The 21,812-nt window shown below is 41.3% G+C and overlaps 1 protein-coding gene across 12 annotated transcripts in view; it reads left to right on the forward strand.

Moving 5' to 3' along the window:
- AKAP13 (A-kinase anchoring protein 13) overlaps window positions 1-21,812 on the forward strand; it is a 343,304-nt gene that overhangs the window by 174,134 nt on the left and 147,358 nt on the right. For all 12 annotated transcript variants that reach the window (XM_082388883.1, XM_082388891.1, XM_082388889.1 and 9 more), the window contains exons 6-8: window positions 4,139-4,337; window positions 7,030-10,171; window positions 13,935-14,068. In XM_082388883.1, the coding sequence (XP_082245009.1) occupies window positions 4,139-4,337; window positions 7,030-10,171; window positions 13,935-14,068 (3,475 nt within the window). The remainder of the gene's footprint in view (window positions 1-4,138; window positions 4,338-7,029; window positions 10,172-13,934; window positions 14,069-21,812) is intronic.

A 21,812-nucleotide genomic window follows, 5' to 3' on the forward strand; every position in this document is an offset into this window, starting at 1 on the left:
GACAGTTGACTGTATTTATACTCTGTTATCTCTCCTTTTTTTTTTTTGGCCGCACCACGCAGCTTGCAGTATCTCAGTTCCCCAACCAGGGATCGAACTCGCGCCCTCGACAGTGAAAGCGAGGAGTCCTAACCCCTGGACTGCCAAGGAATTCCCTGTATTATCTCTTTTAAGATGTAAATTTTTCTAACTTGTGTCATAATTTAACTCACAATAGTTCTTTTCCTTCTTAGTGACACATAAAATGATGTTGCTTTTACAAGTAATAGCATGGTAATTTTGATGAAATATGGTATATTTAGTGCATAAAATGCCACACTCATAAGGGTAAAACTCCCATGAGATTGTTTCTGCTTTTCGTTTCCATGGAGGTGACAGTAACACCAGTAAGCCAAACTATGGCTATCTAATTGTAATTCGTGTTTGACCTTAGGCTGTGTGTTTACATTATTCTTGAGAAAGGTATCATATTTATCCTTGTAGCCCTGGCATCTAGCACAGTGCCTACCATTTAATAGAAGACCAAGTTCAGGAAGTTGACATATGTTCACATCTAAGATGTGAGAAGAAGAAGAAAAAGCCAGAGAAAACAGTGGGTGAATAGGATGATTCTTTATGGATGTCAAGTGAGAATAAATGTCAAAAGAAGAATCAGGTCACCATTTTAAGATTCTACAAAACTCAAGGACAGTGGGGACAAAGAAAAGCCATTGGATTTGGAGATTTATTTTGTCAATGGAACCCGAGACAGAAGTTTTTAGTAGCAGTGGGAGGGAGTAGGCGCAAAGCCTTTAATTGTTCAAATGGCTGGTAAGGAGGTAGAAGGGAAGGAAGAGGAGGGCAGACAGAAAGGGGTTTGGGGGTTTACAGCAGGATTTCTCAACACCAGCGCTACTGGCAGTTTGGGCCTGATGATTCTTTCTTGTAGGGAGCTGTCCTGTGCATTGTAGGACCCCTCCCCACCCCCAGGTTGTGACAACGAAAAATGTCTCCAGACATTGTCAGATGTCCCCTGGGGGCTGGATTCCTCAGAGAGAACCGCTGGTCTGCAGGGCTGAATAAAGGTTTCTGCTGCTGCTGCCGGCACCTGTGCAGTAATCCTTTTTCCTGCCTCTGCTCTGTCTACTGGTGAGGTTTTCATGGTACTTGCAGGTGGATGGGGAGGGAGCTAGTCCAGAAGCAGGTGGAAAACTACAGGCATCCAGGGGGCAATTACCGAGCCAGTTACCTAAGGACGGGGGTGTGGAACAGAGCAAACCCACTGTATGGAGAGGTGCCCTGAAGTTAGAGGAGACGGGCACAGGCATTTTTTGGTGGATTGAAGATGGGTTTAGTTCATGTTAGATGGCCTCAAGCTTTTCACTAAGATGGGAGAAAAGGTCACCTGAGAATGAAGTAGACAAGGTTAATGTTAGTCCTTTGAGGAAATTATAGAACATTTTGGTAACCCCCGTGAGGATGGATTAACACACATGAGTAAAAAGCATTACAGAGCAGCAGGGAGGCCTGGCTGAATAGGAACTTTAAAAAATTATTTAAGACATTAATTAAAATCCTAGAGAAGAAGAAAACCTATAACCCAACCACCCTGACACTATTTTTATTATGCAGTTTACTGTCTATACTTATATTTTTTTGCTCTTTTTATTTTGCTTATTTCACTGAATATAGATTTCAATGTTATTGAACTGTTTTTTCAGTTATATTTAATGGCTCCATAATAGTCTGTAGATCTGTTCTTTAATTTACCAAACATCCCTCTAGTTACTGACTCGGTTAGGGTGTTTCCAGTCTTTAGTACTATTACACCTAATGTTGCAGTAAACATTATTAGTCGTAGAACTTTGCCAAGTTTTATCAGTGGATGCAGCCAAGGTTTTATACAGCGCTGAATACAGAGCAGACAATGCATTGGCTTAAATGTCACCTCGGTGAGGCCCCTTCCCTGACCCACCACATTTCAAATTGCAGCCCATATCTCTGGTTTATTTTCTCCACCACACTTGCTGTCTTTCAGAATTCTAGGTGTTTTATTTATCTTGATTGCTCTTGTCTCCCTTGCTAAGTATATAAGCTCCAACAGGACAAGGATTTTGGTTTGTATCACCAGCACCAAGAATACTGGCACAAATACTTGCTGAATGGTGGGGTTTACCCAGACCTACAGGCACGATGGGTTTGAAGAATGTCAATAGCAGCAGATATTCATGGAAGCCATTGGGAGAATAATTGCATTAACTAGTCTTTGGTTTCTAGGTGGGCTAGGAAGCAACAAAAATCCACAGGTACGATGAATTGGGAGATTGAAGGGTTAGCACTTGTGGCAACGAAAGCACATTCTTCTGGAAGGTGAGAGCATGGGAGAGGTAGGAGATAAATAGGTTGTGGTTACAGAAGGGAATTTCCCAGGGTTTAGATATTAGAAAAGAAGCAGTTTGAGAATTAATAGTGGCAAGGTTGGTAGAAAACTCCATCTTGCTGGGAATGGACTGTATCACTATTAAATTGCCCCTGCCTTGGCAAACAGTTCCCTCCTAGCTTGTTGTATTTGGTTCACACTCAATGGTGGTGTATAAATCAAGTTTTGTTTTCAAAGACCTTTTTTTTTTAAATTGGAGCATGGCTATAAGTGGTAATCTGAGTAAGCAGATATGCCAGTAATGCCTGTCAGGCAGTTAAGCAGAGTTAGTGACAATGTCAACCCAAGCTCCAAAGTTGAATTTACAGAGTCGTTGCCTCCCCCTCATTTGGTGGAGCTGATTGACTTCTTGAGTCATTCAGTTGAGCTTTAAAGTGACTATCTTTTAGGTACTTTTTCTATTTGAGGTCACTTTGCTCAGTGTAGAGCAGCTTGGTAAATGCATGAAACATTTAGCATAGCATATGCTAAGTTCATTTTAAGCAGCTGTTCGGGAGTCACTCTTGAGTATGGAAATTATAATAGTTTTCTTTTGGAGCAGCCTTAATTGTTACCTTTAGCCAGTGCATGACTCTCCAGTTTGTTAGAGGTTTTTCACTATAGCATATTTTTAGCCTTCAAATTCCAATTATTCTCTGGTGAATTGTTAAGAACTGACAGGTATGATTTAGTAGACAGAACACTGGAGAGAGAGTTGAAGTAATGTTTCCCTCTCATATTTGTCAGTGGATGGCATGTCTATTAGTTCTTAATTCTTTAGTTTTATTTTTTATTTTAAAACATGATAATGATCTCAAACACTACCTTCCGCCTTCTTCCAGAATCTCTGGGATACCTTATCAGCGTACTGGTTCATTAGAACCACGTAAAGAGATTTCATGTTTTGAGGCCTATCCCAGAAATGCTTTTTTACATACCTGGGCATTTGTCGGCTTTATTTGAATATGAGGTGTATCTATAATGATGTGAGTTGAGCAAAGTTGTTTGTCTTTTAAATTTAAAGTTATAGCTTAAAGTTCTTGGAACCAAGTGCTTCATTCAAAATAGGATTTGATAATTAAATTGACAAGTATAGTATGATAAGGCATTATAATATTGATAGTTTTCCTCTATATAGTTGACTTCGAGAATTTTGAGAGTGCTTCCTCCACCTATTTTTAACAAAAATTGGAGTGCCCTTGCACGGATTGGATTGATTAGTTCTTCCCTTCCCAATATGATCAATTGCATTTAGCATATGGTATAACCCGTTTTAAGAGAAACGCTTAATAAGCCTTGCTTTTTTTGAAAACCAGGGCAAAACCATCCTCCTTACATTTCCTCGTTATTTGGTTGTGAGCATAATATTAACTGTTTTAGGATCCCAGTTTTCTCTTTATCTTGATCAAAAGAACATCCTTAGGGAGGAATCCTGCAGTTTTCATTTAGCCCATTTATGACCTCTTATGAAGAGAATGAAACAGTTAGTTATATGCCTGAATTACTGGGGAACTGTGCAAACCAAATTTCTGCTGCAGGGCCTCAAAGAGCAATGAGGTTTGAAATTTTACATAAGACTTAGAGGGTTAAACCTATACCTGGGAGGCAGAATACATATATATGTATATGTATCCATATATATATATATATATATAGTATATTAATATATTATTATAATATATTCATGTATATTATGCATAAAATATACATATATATTAACCAGAGTTTGCTTGCTTCCAGGGAGGATGCTCGAGAACCAGACTCCTGGAGCAGTTTATCCTATGAAGTCCCTTATGGAGACTGTTCTGTGAGGCATCACCGAGAGCTGGACGTCTATACGTTAACCTCTGAGTCTGAACCACACCAGGAACCCCCACTTCCTGGAGACAGTTGCACTGGACATATTTTTAAGCTTATGAACATCCAACAGCAGCTAATGGTAAGACAGAAAATTTCCATTTTCAGGCTTTTGTGCCCTCACCCCTTCCCCCAATTAGCCTTGCTATAATTAGAACATAACAGTGCTTCCCTCTGTGACTGTGAAACCTGTAAAGCAGTTTTAGCTATATTAGATGTTAACACTTATAGAGACAGAGCTCAGCCTTGGGGTAGTAGCAATAGGAGACTGCGAGAATTTTTCATTGTATTTTGCCAGGCTTTTAAAATAACGAAAGACAAACATACACATTACAGATACAGAAATATGCAACAACTAGAACTAAATTTTCCTGGCGTAAAAGGACATTTATTTAACTCTATAAATTTGTTGGTTTAACTTTATAAAACGAAATGAGCTAAACAGTTTCTGAGATTGTTGCTGAAGAATAAGAACCAAATTTACTCAGAAATGGAGCCTTTTCACAGCTATTTCAGTGAGTGATGACTGTGATACTGTATTTAAATTGGTAGTTGTGTGGTAAAAAGATCACTAAAACAATAAAAATTTTATAATCCACTCAAGCCTTCAAGATGAAGTTGTTGCCAGACATAAAGACATTGCATACTCCCTGGTAGCATTTATTATGGGTAATATAAACGTCACATGGGTACATCTCTCTTGGCCGCAACATCTGAAAGGCTAAGTTTAGATAATTTTTCCACCCATTTTATTTCAGAGTTGATTTGATTTGGAAAAAGCTTGGCAGTAATTTCATTTAAGGTCATCTGGGGTCAGCTCAATGCCAGAGCCTTCTTTGGGAGCAGGCCTTGCTTGTTTCAGAGAACAGCAGGCCAGGACACTTCATAGCGGGTTGTAGATGTACCTGCCTCTGCCTCTCCGAGTCATATTTGTTCCAGAATAGGTGTCATTTTATTTTCCTCTGAAGAGACTGCCGGAAGGTCAGGTGTTCCTTTAGGGCTCTTCTTACTGGGTGAATGACAGTCCATTTGAAAACAGGAGTTTGCAGATGCCAAAGCTACCTGCAAGGTGTGGGAATATTTTACAGGAAACCATGAGAAATTAAAACTGTGAGAAGATGCTTGTGTTAGGAGCATCTAAAATTTTTCAAACAATATAACTTTTTTCTGCAAATCTCTGTTCTGTAATGTTCACCCTTTATTAAATTTAATGACCTGCTTTCATAATTTTTTTTGGAGTCAGTTACACTCTCAGCGGGAAGGGAGGCAAGCCGTTCTGAATACCCTAAGGAGCATAGCACAGACGCTTTCAGTGAAAATTCATTTTTTGTGTACTCTATTATTAGAAGGGCTTTAGTGAGCATAACTCGTTTTACACTTACATGTGTGAACTTTTACATCAGACCCAGTGAGTAGACAGGAATCGGCTGATGATGGAGTACTGTAAGTGCTCGACACAGGAACTGAATGGGTAGGTGAATGAGATGACAGTGCACGGTGGATTTGCGTGAGATTATTGTAGTAGATCAGATAATGAGTGAAGAGCAAACCAGGCGTTAGAAAAATAGTTTTGGGACTTCCCTGGAGGCCTAGTGTTTAGGATTCTGGGCTTTCATTGCCGTGGCCCGGGTTCAATCCCTGGTCAGGGAACTGAGATCTCGCAAGTGGCGCAGTGCAGCCAAAAAAAAAAAAAAGAGAGAGAAAAATAGTTTTTATGTGTTGAAAAAAAATTGTATCATTTTAAGGATTCCTGAAATTTTGATATAAAGGTAAACCCACTCTAAAGATCAGCGTGTTTGTTTTTCTCCATTCTTTCCTAAGCCTTATCTACATGTACTTGTAGTTTTTCCATAATTATAACCTTAGATTAACTATAAGTTTTATTTACTTTCTTAAACATTATGTTATAAATATCTTTTCCTTATTTCACCGTGGTCTTCATAGTTAACACTTATATAACAGTGTAGCATTTTCCGTCAGGTTGATTAACCATGATTGTTTTAACCATTCCTGTATAGTTGGTTACATCTGTTTTTCAAGTTGCAAAAACTATTTTTGAGATGACCTATAATATCCTCAAAGCACAGTATCATCTGAGACTAATCAAGAATTAGGTATTACTAGTTCAATGTATTCTTATTTATTTAATATTCAGTATTAGAGGAACAGAGGAACTGCTTTTATCAAGAAGTAAAAAGAATCGACCGTGCCACTCTTTTTGAAATTATAACCCCATAACTAAAATTGTTAAACTAGATTGAATGGAGCATATTTTGGAGATTAAAGGATGCTGTGTAACTCCTCAGTGAGAATTTAGGGAATGGGAGCATATGTCTGTGCCTTGTGATTAAAGAGAGTTTACCAGACTGGCCAGGATTTGTTTTTACTTGTATGTATGAGGTGGGATGGAAGCAGCCTCTGGCCCTCTAAAGCCCCTATAAAAAGTATCTTTCTCAGCTGCTCATTTGAAGATAGCCACTGTGCTTTTTTGAGGCTCAGTTTTTATCTATTTTCTAAAATAAGTTCATAATATAGAAAATAGTCATACTGTATTCTTGCCATTTTTATCATTCTAGTGGATATGCAACTGTAAGAGGAAATTAATGTCAGGAACAAGAGAGAATTTATTTGTATTTATTTAGGTTGGCTTATCCTGTGACCTTAGAGAGGCTGGAATGCTACTGAGTTCTCTCCAACAGAATTTTTGCTTATAGGTGTCAGTGACATCTTTTCCCCCGGACAATGTTTTAAAAGTATCTTCCATTTCCTCCTAGAAAACAAACCTCAAACAGATGGACAGTCTTATGCCCTCAGTGGTGACAGCACAAGAACCTTCAAGTCTGCCCAGTGACCAAGATACAGATGGTCAGTTTCTCCCCTGTGCATCAGCGCCCACAGCCAGCCAGCAGCTTGCTTCTCCTGAAGGTGCTGAGAGCTCTCAGTGCTGCCATGGGAGCACTGTGGGGCAGATTGAAAGTTCCTATGATTTGTCAAATGTGGTTAAGGAAGAGAATACAGACTCTTCCCATAGGAAGAAAAATACAGGCGTGGAGAGAAAAGGAGACGAGGAGCCAGCGCCTATCGTGGACTCCGGGACTGCGTCTGATCCCGACAGCTGCCGTCAGAGCACACCTGATTGCAAAGGAAAGGACACAGAAGGCCTTCCATCCTGTGGAGTCAGAAGTGAAGAAACTGGAACAAAATCTTCGGCAATGGCCACAGGCCAGGAATCTCCAGGCAGTGGAGGCCGCGTCCTGCAGGGAGGCGTAGCCCTGGAGCCCGGCACGGCCCAGTCTTTCTCTGGAGGTGAACTGGTGGTCCCTTCACCAGCAGGTGCCAGCGTCCCAGACACCGCAGGGGAAACGGAACACAGTCTCGTGAACCCAGAGGCCACCATCCAGAGGAATGTGCTTGCAGCGGGGGAGAGTATGAAGGAAAGATTTGAGGACTCTAATATCAGCACAGCTGGAGCCTCTGACGTAAAAGTCACCGACGAGCCTGTGGACAAAGCCAGCGTTCCCAACGGTGTCTCTGCCGCTGGCTCCCTGGTTGCTGACAAGCCTGCTGAGTCTTTACTTGTCGTTAGTGATGAAGAAACTGCCATTGATGAAAACACTGCAGAAACGGAAACTTCTGGAAGTTGTGAAGAGAGTGCTGATGCTCCAGGGGCTCAGAACTCTCAGTTAATTCTAGCTGCTGCAAAAGATGAGATTTCAGAAGGGCCCGAACTTGACACTCCCTGGGCCAGCATGTGTGTGGCGGTGTCACCCCCTGATTTAACCTTTCCCAGGCCGCAAAAAGATGTTATGCCAAACCAGAAATCAGAAACGGATTCATCTCGTGTTCAAAGCCAAAACAGCAAATCACCCATCTGTTCTACAACTGGAGATGATAAACTTTGTGCTGCCTCTGCATGTCGACAGAACACGGGGACTTCTAGTGGTGTGTTGGCTGTAGAACGCTGTGATGACATAGTTACCCAGCCTGAAGGCACCACCACAGGGCTGCTCAACACACAACCGCTGCCCACTGCCAGCTGCTCGGAAGGCCCACAGGCTAACACGGTCACCCCTGACCCTGTTAGAGACACCCAGGAACACGTGGATTTTTGTCCTCTCCAAGTTTTGGATGAAGAAAGCCAAGGAAAAGATTCGAAACTAGAAACATCTTTAGCAAATATGCTTGAGGTATTTCCACATCCACATGCTCTTGTCCCCAAAGCTGAGAAAGAACGGGTGTCAGACCAGGCAGTGACATCAGGCAGGACTTCCTCTCTGACAGGCAGTCCCGGCAGTGAATCAGTAACCAAAGATGACGCACTTTCTCCTGTCCCCTCCTCCCAGAATGAAAAAGGAACAGCAACTCTTGAACCACATACAGATTGTAGAGATGGCCCAGATGGGGATTCGAATGATCTGGAGAAGCAGCCACCAGAAGACAGTGCAGTGGGCCTGTGCCCACCCTCCTCTGCTCTAGATCTTCAGCCCGGCATGGGAAATACCAGTCCCGTAGGACCTGGTGGGGAGTGTGAGCGTCCCTGCCTCTCAGCAGCCCCTGAAGTCCTGAATATCGTCGAGGGGGCCACTGACTCTTCCCTGCTCCATGTGGGTCAGGCCACTTTGGCCTCTGATTCCGCTTTGACTGAAGAAGGGAAAGATCAGGTGGTTCCAGAGAGCCCTGCAGCGCAGGGACCAGAAGACAAGGATAAAGCAGTGACCTGTTCCTCCATTAAGGACAGCACTCTTCGTTCAGGAACGTTGCAGGAAGAGCCGAGAACACCACCTCCTGGACAGGAGGCCCCGGGATTCTGTGAAGAACCTGGCCCAGCCGCCTGTGATGAGGACAGGGCTCCTCGGAACGGTAATTCACTGGGCACACCCATGGCCTGTCTTCACGCAGAAACTAAACATAACAAGGAAGTGGCCCCACCAGTCGCACCGCTGGTGGAAGGTGGGGCTGCACAGAGCCTGGTGCCACCAGGAGCAAGTCTGGCTGCAGACTCAAGCCAGGAGGCCTCAGGTACAGAGCAGAGCAGCTCGTGTCCATTGCCAAATCTGTTACCAGGTGGGTTCGAGGTTCTTACTTGTGAGCCATCTTCTGCTCTGGATGTTGAGGTGAAAAACACTCAGTCCCAGGGGAAGACCACTGCGTGTGAGGTGAGTGGAAATGCAGCATTGGGTGGTGCCGTGGTCAGTGCTCTGCAAGGCACCACTGGGGCCAGGAGAAAGGACATACCACACAACGCTCCAGACACCCAGATTCCGCAAGTCTCTTTGAGCCAGGAGAAGAATATGATCCTGGGTTTGCCGGGACCTTTACCGGACAAAGGTGTGACTGACCCTCAGGGAGCTGCACCCCCAGAGGTTGTGTCCCTGGGTTGGGAGAAGGGGAAGGTGGGGGGAGCAGATGGCAGCGGTAGCACAGGCGACTCCAAGGAGACACAGGTGGATGAGGAAGCGCATCACGTCCCGCCGCAGCCTGCTGCCAAAGAGCACCCCACAGAGACGGGGCTCTCAAGCCGTGGTGACAAGGCCCCAGGCAGGGGAAGGGATGGTGCCCCTCTGCCCTGCACCGTCGCTGCCAAAGCCGTGCTTCTGCCTGAGACAGCAGACTTGATTGAGGAGGCTGCGAGTCGCATAGTGGATGCTGTCATAGAACGAGTCAAGGCCTCGGGAGAACTGACGACAGAGGGGGAAGTCAGTCACATGTCACTGCCCTGTCCTTCCGAGTCGGGCCCAGGGCCTGAACAGCTGGAGAGTGCTTCTGCAGGGAAGGCGAGTGCTTTCCAGCCTGCGGAGACCCCGCCAATGGGCAGTAGTCGTGGAGAAGCCTCTGGGAACCTTGCAGGATGCTTTGCTGGAAGGGAGGAGCCAGAGAAGATTATTCTGTCTCTCCAGGGACCAACTCCGGCAACAGGTAAGCAAAGCAGAGTACAAAATCAACAGTTCGAGAAACAAGTTCCCTTAAGAGTCTCTGTGATATGCTGGTAAAAACATAGGTGTCATGTTGTTGTTTAGAGGGCGGGCGTTCATCGGGTAGGTTGCCAGGTTAACAGTCAACACCATCCGGAGAGGCACGTCATCTCAGGGTTGGACAGTTTTTGCTCCCTGCATTCCAGACTTCTGGCTTGATTGCTTAAAGCCTATAAATGCTCTATCTGTCGCACTGGAGCAGTCACGACTTTCCTAACCTGGAAAACAGTGCCTAGATCCCAGGTGCTCTAAAATGATAAAGGAATTTAGCAGATGTTTTTGTTCACATGGCTTAGTCCTTTTTCTCGAGAACCATAACAAACAGTGCTGAAAAAGTGTGTTTTATTTACAAACCTGAAACTCCTTTCTTTCCCTATCATCCTAGTCTGTGTCCTGAGCAAATTTAGTCAGAGTGGTTTCACAAACAGCTCTAAGTATCGTTGTAAGCTGATGGCCCAGCATCCCAAATGGTGGTATTAGGTCATTGGTGGAGGCTGTGGGAAGGGAACTCCCTCCTTTTCCTGCCTGAGGAGCAGACCTCCAGTTCCATTGCCTGTTGCTCTTGGGCAGCAGTCTGGGAATTGAGGACCCTGCGAAGTGCAGGGGATAGGATACAGGATTTCCGCCAGAGCTTAGTCTGCTGAGCTGCTGTCACAGGGCAGACGTTGTGTCTCCTTATCTTGGTGAAGCAGCTGCAGCAAGCAGATTGCTCACACAGCACCAGCCCGTTCTGTCTGTGGCTAACCATGTCCAGAGAGAGCAAAGAGAAACCACTGGTGTTCTGTGGAAAGAAACGATCTGAATAAAACTCCTTATTGGGGGTTGAGGCTGAAGTTCAAACTGGAGTCGGACTCGGTTTTGACTCCTGAAGTCGTTCGAGGTCAGTTTGATTCACACTTTGCGACCACCACCTGTTACCAGGTATAGACAGAGGACCTATCTCCATGCTTGCCCCCAGGCTCTCGTAGGTAAGAAGCCTGTTTTGTTTTTATTGTTTGATTGTTCTTGCCGTTCTTTCTAATTTTTGAAAACCCCTTTACTGTAGTAGGTGTTAAGAATTTGGGGGTGGGGCATGAATAGAAATGAACAAATAGAATAAGGAGAGAAGTGGCTTTAGAAAAAGAGCAATTTAAACACAGTGGTCATTTTCCCTGATAGAGGGTGTTTAACCATTTATAATCTATTTTTCCAGTTGAGGGATTTAAGAAACCTGAGGTAGTATTTTTGGTGATTTCACACTTTTTGTTTTATTAAAGTGTCTTGGATTGTTAGCAACCAACAAATTTCTATCACTAACAATCTCAGAATTTCAATGAGAAGGTCTCTAATTTTTAAAAGAAGGCACAACAGCAAGTCTATTTTGGGGGCCCTGGCAGGTTGACATTTCAGAAGAACGGGAGTGGCTGTAAGCTGATGCCTGGCTATGTTGTTTTCATTTGGGTGCTGCGTCCTTAGCCACATGGGCTGGAATTATTTCTCTTTCTGGCTCAGTAGTCAGAATTTAACCCAAGCAAGTACAAACTATGTAAGGTTTGTGTCTATAGTACCTTATGAGAAAAGGTAGAAACCAAGCTGACTTTGATTTTTTTTTCAGACTTTGATTTTTAATAGCACACAAAGATAGTAAAGGTGCTAAGAAATTATGTTTAAGATTTTAAGGCTTTAGGAAGGAACATGAGATGAAAATCAAGTTTCAGCAGTGTCTCTGGGCTTAGGATTTTGGTGTGTGTGTTGGGGGTGGGGGGTGAGTTACTTATTCTGCTATCCAGAGGAGTCATATGTGCTCCAGGCTCATGGCCTCAAAGGACAGAGAGAAGTAACCAGTGATGAAGAAATTGGTGCTTTTTTCAGAAAATAGCCAGGATTGGAGAAAGTCCCTGGTCACATTGCCCTAGAGAAAAAGCACCTGAGTGTGATCTCAGACCAAAGGGTATTTCCTAGGAAGTTTACATGCCATTTATGAATTTAACCATACTGTTTTATAAGTGAGGAGACATCGGTTTAACTGCTGATTTGGAAGGAGCCACATGGCATTGGCTTTTGCTTTTATATACTGCTGTTGACAAAGCCAAATAGAAATTGAGATGAGGAAAACACAAAACTTCCAGTTAGAGTGCGGAGACGTGGCCCTTTACCCATCAGGAGCATTGGCCGCAGTGCTTTGGGAAGTTAGTTTTGCATAACTGAGCCAGGCCAGTCCCGAGGGGGCTGCCAACACCCCACAGGTCTCACTCATCTCTGTTTACCGCTGTGACTGGTTGCTACTTGCCAAGATACATATTTTCAGTTGATGGATGTAGGATAGTAAGGATGTGTCAGAAATCACATCCCCAAATAAATAAAATAAAAATCATCAACAGCCCCCCTCCAAAAAAAACAAAAAACAACCCTATCTTACTCAGAAATGTTTTGATCAAGGAATACTTCTAAGGGGGTTGCTTAGTCAGTTTTTTTTTTTTTTTTTTTTTAACTTTAATCACATTTTATGAAATGTAAGAACGATTTTGGTTCTTTGGGCAAGGAAACGTGTTTGCCCATTTTTTAAATTACTAGTAAGATTAGGTAATTAAAAAATTAGGGCAAAGAAAGGAGACTTACAACTGTTCATTTATGGGAATGTCACTTTCTAAATCTAAAGTAGACCTTTATATATGTCACAGTGTATAAAGGTATACACTCTCACAGTGTGCTATTAGAATAAAATCTTAATATATTTTATTTATATAATTATAAAATACATAATACAATATAATATAATTTATTCTTTGGTGAAAGAAGCTTCTGTGCCCTCTGGTGTAGGGAACATTTTTCTCTGCCAGAGTAGTAGTGTGACTAGATTAATAACAACCACAGAAAATTTTCCAAATGAAATCGAGATGATAGTTCCATTTGTATTTGGATTATCAAGGTGAATTTTGACTGTTCAACCATCAGTCCCCTTTAATGAAGTGTCGAAGCCTAAAGTTGCCTCAGGCATCATTTTATCACTTCCTTGCTGTATTAGCTTGACCATATGGTAGTCGTGTAACAAAACCACTACTGTTTGGTCTGTTGAGCATAATTCTAAAGAAAACATGAAAAAACTTTTTCTTCAGAAAAGGAATTGCTGTTGATAGTGTGTAATTATGTTTTGGTTTGGGAAGAAATAAAAGTTAAAACAAAAACTAATTTATTAAGAATAGTTCAGTCTTATCAATTGCTGTGATGGGTAGGTGAGTGTATGTAGTATGTTTTTAAAGGAAGACTCTTCCCAAAGGCTTTATCTCATTCTCAGCAGCTCTTTCCTTTTTGTCCTGTACAAATACATCTCTTGCCTCTTTGATAATGGTCAGGATGGGCTACTAGCTTTAGCTATTAATCTGTTCCCTTAAAGCTTGTCAGTTTTCTTTTCCATGTGCAAGTCAGCACCACACTCATCAAATTGTCATTGAAAAAGTCAGTAGTGAAAATGGAAGTTCAGTGGACATTGAACTGGGTCTTACCTTAGCTACAAACCCACACAGAAGCTGGAGAAAACCATACAACCAGGTGATGAGGGACTAGCTCAGCACAAGGTCAGAAATGACACCCGCTCCAAAATAATACTTTCTATTTAACACAAAGGGAAAGGCAAACAAAACACATGAAACCTGGAGCATGTTGTGTAAATAGTAAGGCCCAGGAATCAATTTTTCAAATGCACTTTGTAACCACCTTGTTCTCTTCAGAAATGCCAGACACGAAAGCTGAAGATGAAGTGGATTTTCTGAGTAATAGCAAGGAGAGTTCAGTTTCTGAAGAGGTGGCTGTAGGAAACATAGCTTCTACGCCGGAGGTGAAACAAGGCCCAAAGACCCAGGCGGTAAGTCTGTATGAGCACAAAGTGTGTTTAGCCTGCTCTGCTGTGTCTGATTTATGGCCTTGTTTGGGGGATTTTTTTGATTCACAGTAGGATTTTTTTCCCTTTCTCCCTTGTTCCCTCATATACAAATGTGGACATGTTGCAGTGAAGCTTTTGCATAGCATAGTTTTAGAATGGACCCTCCTGCAGGGATCCCTTGGAGATTATAATGCAAAACGCTTTTCCTGTGAGCACAAGACTTTGCAATTTGTCATGAGGTTTAACATGTCACAAAATGGGAATTACCGGAAAAAGGGATCTATTAACCCTTCTTAAACCTGACTCTTCTTTCTTTATATAGAAACTGATAGCAAAAATGAGATTTTAACTTAAAGCTCAACACTGACTAAAATATGAAGTATGTCATTTTTAATGATGGAAAAAAAAGTTCACTAGGTTTTCATAATAGCTCTTTTGAGACATAGTTCACATAACCGTAAAATTCACTCATTCAAGTAAAGTGCGCAGTTTAGTAGTTTTTAATATATTTACAAAGTCTTAAAACTGTCACCACCATCTAATTTTGTAACGTTGTCATCATGCTGAAAAGAAACCCCGTGTTCATTAGCAGTTCACTCCCACCCCCCTCAGCTAACAGTCACTAATCTCCTTTCTGTCTCTATGGGTTTGCCCATTCCGGAACTTCATATAAATGCAGTTATAGAATATGTGGCCTTCGGTGACTGGTTTCTTTCACTTAGTGTAACGTTTCAAGGTTCATCCATGTTGTAACATTGATCAGTATTTCATTTCTTTTTATTGCCAAGTAATATCCTGTTGTATGGATATACCACATGTGCATTTGGATTGTTTCTACTTTTTCGCTATTGTGAATAATAACTGCTGTGAACATTTGTATATAAGTTTGTGTGGACATATGTTTTCATATACTTAGTAATGGGTGTGCTGACCCATATGGTAATTTTATATTTAATACTAAGTTTTCAAAAATGGTTTTCTTCAGGGTCTTGAGATTATTGTTCTTCTTGTTTAAAGCTATTAACTTGTAAAACTAGAGAACTTAAACTTGAGAGAAACAGGGTTCTAAGCTTTAGATTCCACACTTGTTTTAAAAAAAAGAACACCTTTTGGAAGCTGAAAAATCGAGTTACTGGCCTAAATCATATTGCCCGTCGGAAAATGAGCCTTCCTTGTCTAGACTTGAGGGTGCACTGTGTTTGCTGTTCAGAGGGCTAAGTATTTTTTCATAAAGTTACCCCAGTACAGAAACAGAACTATACCCTCCCAAACTGTTTCAAGTGTATAGACTGTGATAAACAAGCTTCATTTTATTGGAGTACAGTGGTCGGGAGGTGCTGACTGTTTTCACCCACCCCTTATTACAGATAGCATTCATGACTCATGCCTGGGTGGCTGCTAGTACAGCAGGCATTATACAGACAAATGTTGCTTTTGCCCCTGGGGAAAGAAAAGAGAACACACCCTGCATGGGTACATGTGTCTTTGTTTCCAGGAGCCCCTAAAAAAGGAAAGGAACAAACTCACATCCTTGAATTCAAATGCCTCTGCTTCGTAGTCTTCCATCTGAAGTCTTGCTAATTAGTGTCCTTGAGTGCAGCCTGATGCTTGGCCATAGACCTTTTGCTTTCCCATGAGGATATCTCTGTCCTGACTGTATCTTGACTATTATAAAAAAGAAAACAAAACACTGTTTTTTTAAAAGAAAGTTCCTCCTCTCGTCTCTTTCCTCTTCTCATTTTTCCTCCAGTTTTAGGAGTTGAGAGAGGTAATATTCCTCTGGTTGGTCATGAAGCCTCATTTTACAGATAAAAGAATTACACCCTCAGAGAGTCACATGGCTACCTCAAGGTCAGAGCCTGCTAGAATGGGAGCTTGTAGTTTGGTTCTAACCTAGGACTTGCCCAGTGGGGTGCTTTCCTCCCTGACTCTTAACCCCAGGCTCTGTGACTGTGGGGTATATTGTAAGGAGCATCAATATGTGAGAACCATGTAATTTGTCTGTTGCTAGGGGTTGTCTGTTGCTAGGGGTTATCTGTGCTTTGTGTCTGCCTTCACTTAGCGTAGTTAGAGAAAGCATACGTGAATGGAATTTTTAGTTCATGAAGATTTTCAGGTCTACACAGTGGAGCGTTTTGTGTTCACGGCATTCTTAAAGTGACGTGAAATCTGACCACTGACCTCCCCTCCCTGTTGCTCTGCCAGCCTTGCCTTACTTGCTATGGATTGAAAGGAGAAAGCATGGACACACAATTTGATCTTTCCAATGCCCCATTTTCTCTTTTTTCCCATTTAACTTTTCACATGCTATATTCATTGAGAAGTTCCCAAACGATTTTGGTAAAGGACAGAGAGTAAATATTTTAGGGTATGTGGGACATACAGTTTCTGTAACAACTAATCAACTTTGATGTTATAGTGTGAAAGCAGCCACAGGCTGCATGTAAACAAGAGTGTGACTGTGTTCCAATAAAACTTTATAGAAATTTGAATTTCATATCATGAAGTAATTTAATATTTTGAAATATTCTTTTCTGAATTTTTTTCAATCATTAAAAAAATGTAAAATCTACTCTTAGGTTTTTTTTTACGGGCTGTACAAAAACAAGCGGTGGCCTAGTGGTGGTAGTTTGTGGGCTCCTGGCCTAGAGAATACTTGTGCTTCAGTGGATGAAAAGAAAGAGAAAGCAAGTAGAATTTTTTTCTTTTATAAATTGTTTCAGCTTGCCGTGAAAGCTCTGGTTATTAAACTGCACGTAGGAAGGCGGAGAGTTCCGATTCTGTGTTTCTCCTGAATTTGCTTTTTGACTTAGTCTCTCCAGGGCTCAGCTTCCTTACTCTATTCGTCTTCTAGCCTTAACCTTCTGGAGTCTGGGTTTGAAGTCTGAAAAGGGTTACTTGAGCTAGTGATTGTAGTCGAGGGTGGAGTGGCATTTGTTTAGCATTATTTAATTTGATCTTTCAGACACATGCCCAGTCTCTTTGTTGGCCTTGGGAATAAGCCAGTCATTGCTTCATTGACTCATTGTTTCACTGAATCATCCTTTTCCAAATGTAAAACGGGAAAAAACTGTGTATCTTACGCTTTGCTACTGTCTTGAAAACCTAGAGCATAGGTTCATAAAGGAATTAGGCAGTATCAAGAATAGTGCTTGCTTATATCCTCAGAGAAAACACATGTATGTGTTAAATGCTACAGGTGTCTTGATACATGATACGTGGTCCTAACAGATACTTCTTCACTGAATCGAAAATTGTTCACAATTCCAAAGGCCAGGTTTTATACACAATATGGTCCATTCGCATTAGTCATTTTATCAGCATTTTATAGTCATGGTTTTTATTAAGTATTGCCAAAGCCTTAATACTAGTTACAATTTAATATTCAACATTATCCCTTCTTATATACATTCCTGGTTTCAAGGTTCTCAGATTACCTCCTGTAGTCCTCTTTTTTTCCCCTCAGTGAGTTAATATATATCAAGTACTTAGAGCCTGACATGCAATAAGTAGCACTTAGCATTATTATTATTAATTAGTTTTATAACTTTAGATTCCAGTATCCTTTTTACTCATTTGTGTAACCAGTGGCATATGGTGGTTCCTAAAACAATCACGCCTCAGGTTCTGCTTCTTGAACGTTGTTAAAAAAGCGTCAGGAATAGCATCAAATGTTAATTTAAGTTGGGAAACATGGTGCTTGTTTTACTTCTGAGACCTTTAGAATTTGAGTGAAGCTTAAAGATTATCTGAAGTCTAATACCTTTGCTTTATAGGAGGAAAAAAATGGTTTCTGGAAAGTTAAGCAACTTGCCTCATTTTACAACTAGTTAATTCTGTACACTAGACTAGAACCTCATTTCTGTATCCGTGATGTTTCTGCTATACTGTGGTTTCCAGAAAAGTCATCCTGAGGGTATACTTCTGGGGAATTCAGTTCACTTGGATGGGTTTTTGCATTTTAAACAAGTACCCCTGAATGATGCCTACACACCCTAAGATTCTAAAACCATTGCATTATACTCTCGTGCTTTCGGTGATAGTTGGAGAAATTCCTTTGGCTGTTTTAGGATCTAAGCTGATTCACTTTAAAATAAGTCTCATGTTCTTATTATAATTTGTTTAGCTGTAGCTAAGTACCATCAAGATGGTATTTGTCCAGAGAGTTTGCATTTGATGCACAAATTACTAAGATTTTCCAAACCTGCCATTTATTTCCTAAAGAATGATATGACTGGGTGTAGACGTGACATTCAATACTTGAGTCCAGAACAGAAAGCCTTCTGGGACCATTCACCTTGAGAAAATGCTCCATGGTGGCCAGGAAGGAATTCTGACTCCTACTTCCCTGCCCCAGTGCTGCAAACCAGCATACTGCATGTCCTCTATGAATCTTTTCAACATGTGGCCAAGTTCATTAGGAAGGAGCTTGCTTCCCTGGGGTATCTGTTCCTTAAGGTATTTCTGTAATAATTCCTTTTCCAAATGATCATTGCAAAAGCTCATTAGCCATATGGAAGAGTTAATTCAGCAAGCCAGGTATATCTTGTCAGGATGCCCATGGTCCTGGCAGCCAAACACTCAAGAACAAATATGTTCAAGCACAACTATAAAATCCCATATGTTGAGTATTAGGTTACTGGGAAAGTCTACTCTTCATTTAACACACACTCCCCAATCAGAACCATGCTCCCTTTTTAAAAAAATACCTACACAGGGCTTCCCTGGTGGCACAGTGGTTAAGAATCCGCCTGCCAATGCAGGGGACACGGGTTCGAGCCCTGGTCCGGGAAGATCCCACGTGCCGCGGAGCACCTAAGCCTGTGCGCCACAACTACTGAGCCTGTACTCTAGAGCCCGCCCGCGAGCCACAACTACTGAATCCCGAGTACCTAGAGCCCGTGCTCCGCAACAAGAGAAGCCACTGCAATGAGAAGCCTGCGCACCCCAATGAAGAGTAGTCCCCGCTCGCCGCAACTAGAGAAAGCCCGCATGCAGCAACGAGGACCCAACGCCGCCAAAAATAAACAAATAAATAAATAAATTTATTAAAAAAAAAAAAACGACACAGCCAAACATTAAATTAACTGAATTTCCATTCTTAGTTATTTTTACAACAATATTAATATTTGTTTCTTCAAGGTTGTGGTAAGGGCAGTGTTGGACTATTTCTGGTTAAAATCTTGAATTCTCCCTGTAGTTTGATTATTTTCTGTGTTTCCTTCCTCTTGTCTCAAGGGGGCGAGCTTGCATTTCCATCCCTAGTCCAGGAATCTCTTCAAAAAAGTTTTCGTTTTGTGTGGCTCTTCACACCCTTCATGCACACCTGCCATAGGAAAATATGGCAGCTCTCAGGGTATCTGGTAACTAACTGGACCGGTCGTAGCACTGATATTCAAAATGACTCACACATCCTACCCTCTTATTTAACAGTTTTCAATTTTAAAAAAGGTCTTTTTAAAAATGTCTCTGCTATCATATTTACATATGTATAGTTTTGTGGTATACGTGTCATCTAGGAAAAAGCAGAGTGACCTCTTCATGTCGCCAGTAAGTCTCCTCTGCGTATATTTGGCATGTAAGAGAACTAGCACCGTGCCCACCCCCCGCTGCCAATTTTCCTTTTTGGGTCCAAATCTAGAGCTAGCTTCAGTCACGGGGAAACATACTCCTCAGCTGTTTCATACAGAATCTTTGGAGACACTCTGGATGTCTCTTATGAAATGGGGTCAACAAGAAATTCTCCAAGTGTTCTTCTAGAGAAGATAGTTGCAAAAAAGAAGTGCCTTAAAGAAGCCCAGATCATAAAGCTGTAAGTGGAAAAACTACAACCTTAATGTAAAAATATCTGTAAGAGTATAATTTAATGATCTAACTATACATTTTTTCCTTTTTTTAAAAAACTGAGGTATAGATGATGTACAGTATTATATGTTTCAGCTGTTTAGCAGTGATTCACAATTTTTCAAGGTTATGTTCCATATATAGTTACTAAAAAATATTGGCTATATTCCCTCTGTTGTATAATATATCCTTGTAACTTATTTATTTTATACATAGTAGTTTGTCCCTCTTAATCCCCAGACCCTATCTTGCCCTTCCCTCCTTCTTTCTCCCCCATGGTGACCACTAGTTTGTTCTTTTTATCTGTGAGTCTCTTTCTGTTTTGTTATATTCACTAGTTTGTTTTACTTTCTTAGATTCCACGTATAAGCGATATCATACAATATTTGTCTTTCTCTGTTGGACTTGCTTCACTTAGCGTAATACCTTCCAAGTTCATCCATATTATTGCAAATGGCAAAAATCCATTCTTTTTCATGGCTGAGTAGTAGTGCAAATATACCATTGTATATAGCTATACATTTTTCAGTGACCTTGAGGAAATTATTTAATTTCTCTGATCTCCATTTTCCCACTTGTATAATGGTTAGGTAATCTCTAAGGTTTCTTCAGGTTCTTAATTTTTAACCAGTGTGTGATTCTAAAATGATAGGAATAAGTTCATGAATGTTGGGGTGTATATCTTACTGTACTGGAGTAAAAGGGCAACCGCGCAGAACTTTTTAAAATCACACTTTCTTTAATGGCCAGTTCTTACTGATCACTTTTTCTTTGAACATTTTCCAGGGTGTTTTGCTCTGCAGTCTTAACTTTGATTAACAATCCACTTCTTTCTCTCAAAGAACTGCTTAATCATAGGTCATATGTGCATTTTGGAGGAGGCGTGTGTGCCTTTTCTTTTTTCCTCCTGTTGGGACAAAAGAACCACATGTGATTCTTATCACTCTTTTGGCCCATTTGTTACACTCCTCATCTCACTTTTGTTCATTCTTATCTCATTATATTGACAGCCAAGGTTAGTAGCCAAGCACAGTGGAAAGATTATGGAGCCCAGTAAACCACGGTTTTAATCCCAGTTATGGCCCTTGATCTGCCACTTTGATCCATTTGTTTAGAGGCTCAGTTTCCTCATCTATAAATTTGGGATAATGATGCCAACTTCAAGAGTTATTTGTACTAACTAGAGTTAGTATAGTGTCCAGCATGTACTAGACGTTTTATAAGCAGTAGGGTGTAACTCTATCTCATTTTAAACTAAGAATTATCAGACCCACTCTTAAGACTCGATGGATGAATGATTTTAAATAGGTGATGGTTAAAATGATCTTGGAAGAAGTTACCAACTGTATCAGGCCATAGTGTTACTTATTTAAATTACCATGTCAGTTTGTGTTTACTGTGAGGGTGCACTGATTTATTCAGTACTTCATTCAACAAATGTTCTTGAACTCTGTGCTAGACCTTAGAAATGCTGAAATGAAAATAGGCCTGTCTCCACATTCAAATTCATATTCCAGTGGGAAGAGACAATTACTAAACCAATAAGATACAGTCTGGTAAGTGTTAAAATATATAGACAAACTCAGGGTGGCTTATGAATAGATATATTTCAGCTAGATAAATGGTAAATTCTTCTCTCTAAGTTCCTATATAGCCCCTGGGAGGAGGGACGTTTCTAAGGAATGGTGTATTATTTTTACACTGTTTACCTCAAGTGGCTTCCCAAGTTTCATTTTAAAGGAGGATTGTCTTTTGTGGGGGTGAAGATATGTGCATTCCGTGTCAGAAACTCAGGCTTGGGTGTAACCGTTATTTCTGCCAGTGGACTTGGAAGGGCCCCCAGTAGGCGACCTCTCAGGAAAACTAGTGTACTGCTTCTGAC

This window comes from Balaenoptera borealis (assembly GCF_965194805.1).
Source record: "Balaenoptera borealis genome assembly, chromosome: 3".
Taxonomy (NCBI): Eukaryota; Metazoa; Chordata; class Mammalia; order Artiodactyla; family Balaenopteridae; genus Balaenoptera; species Balaenoptera borealis.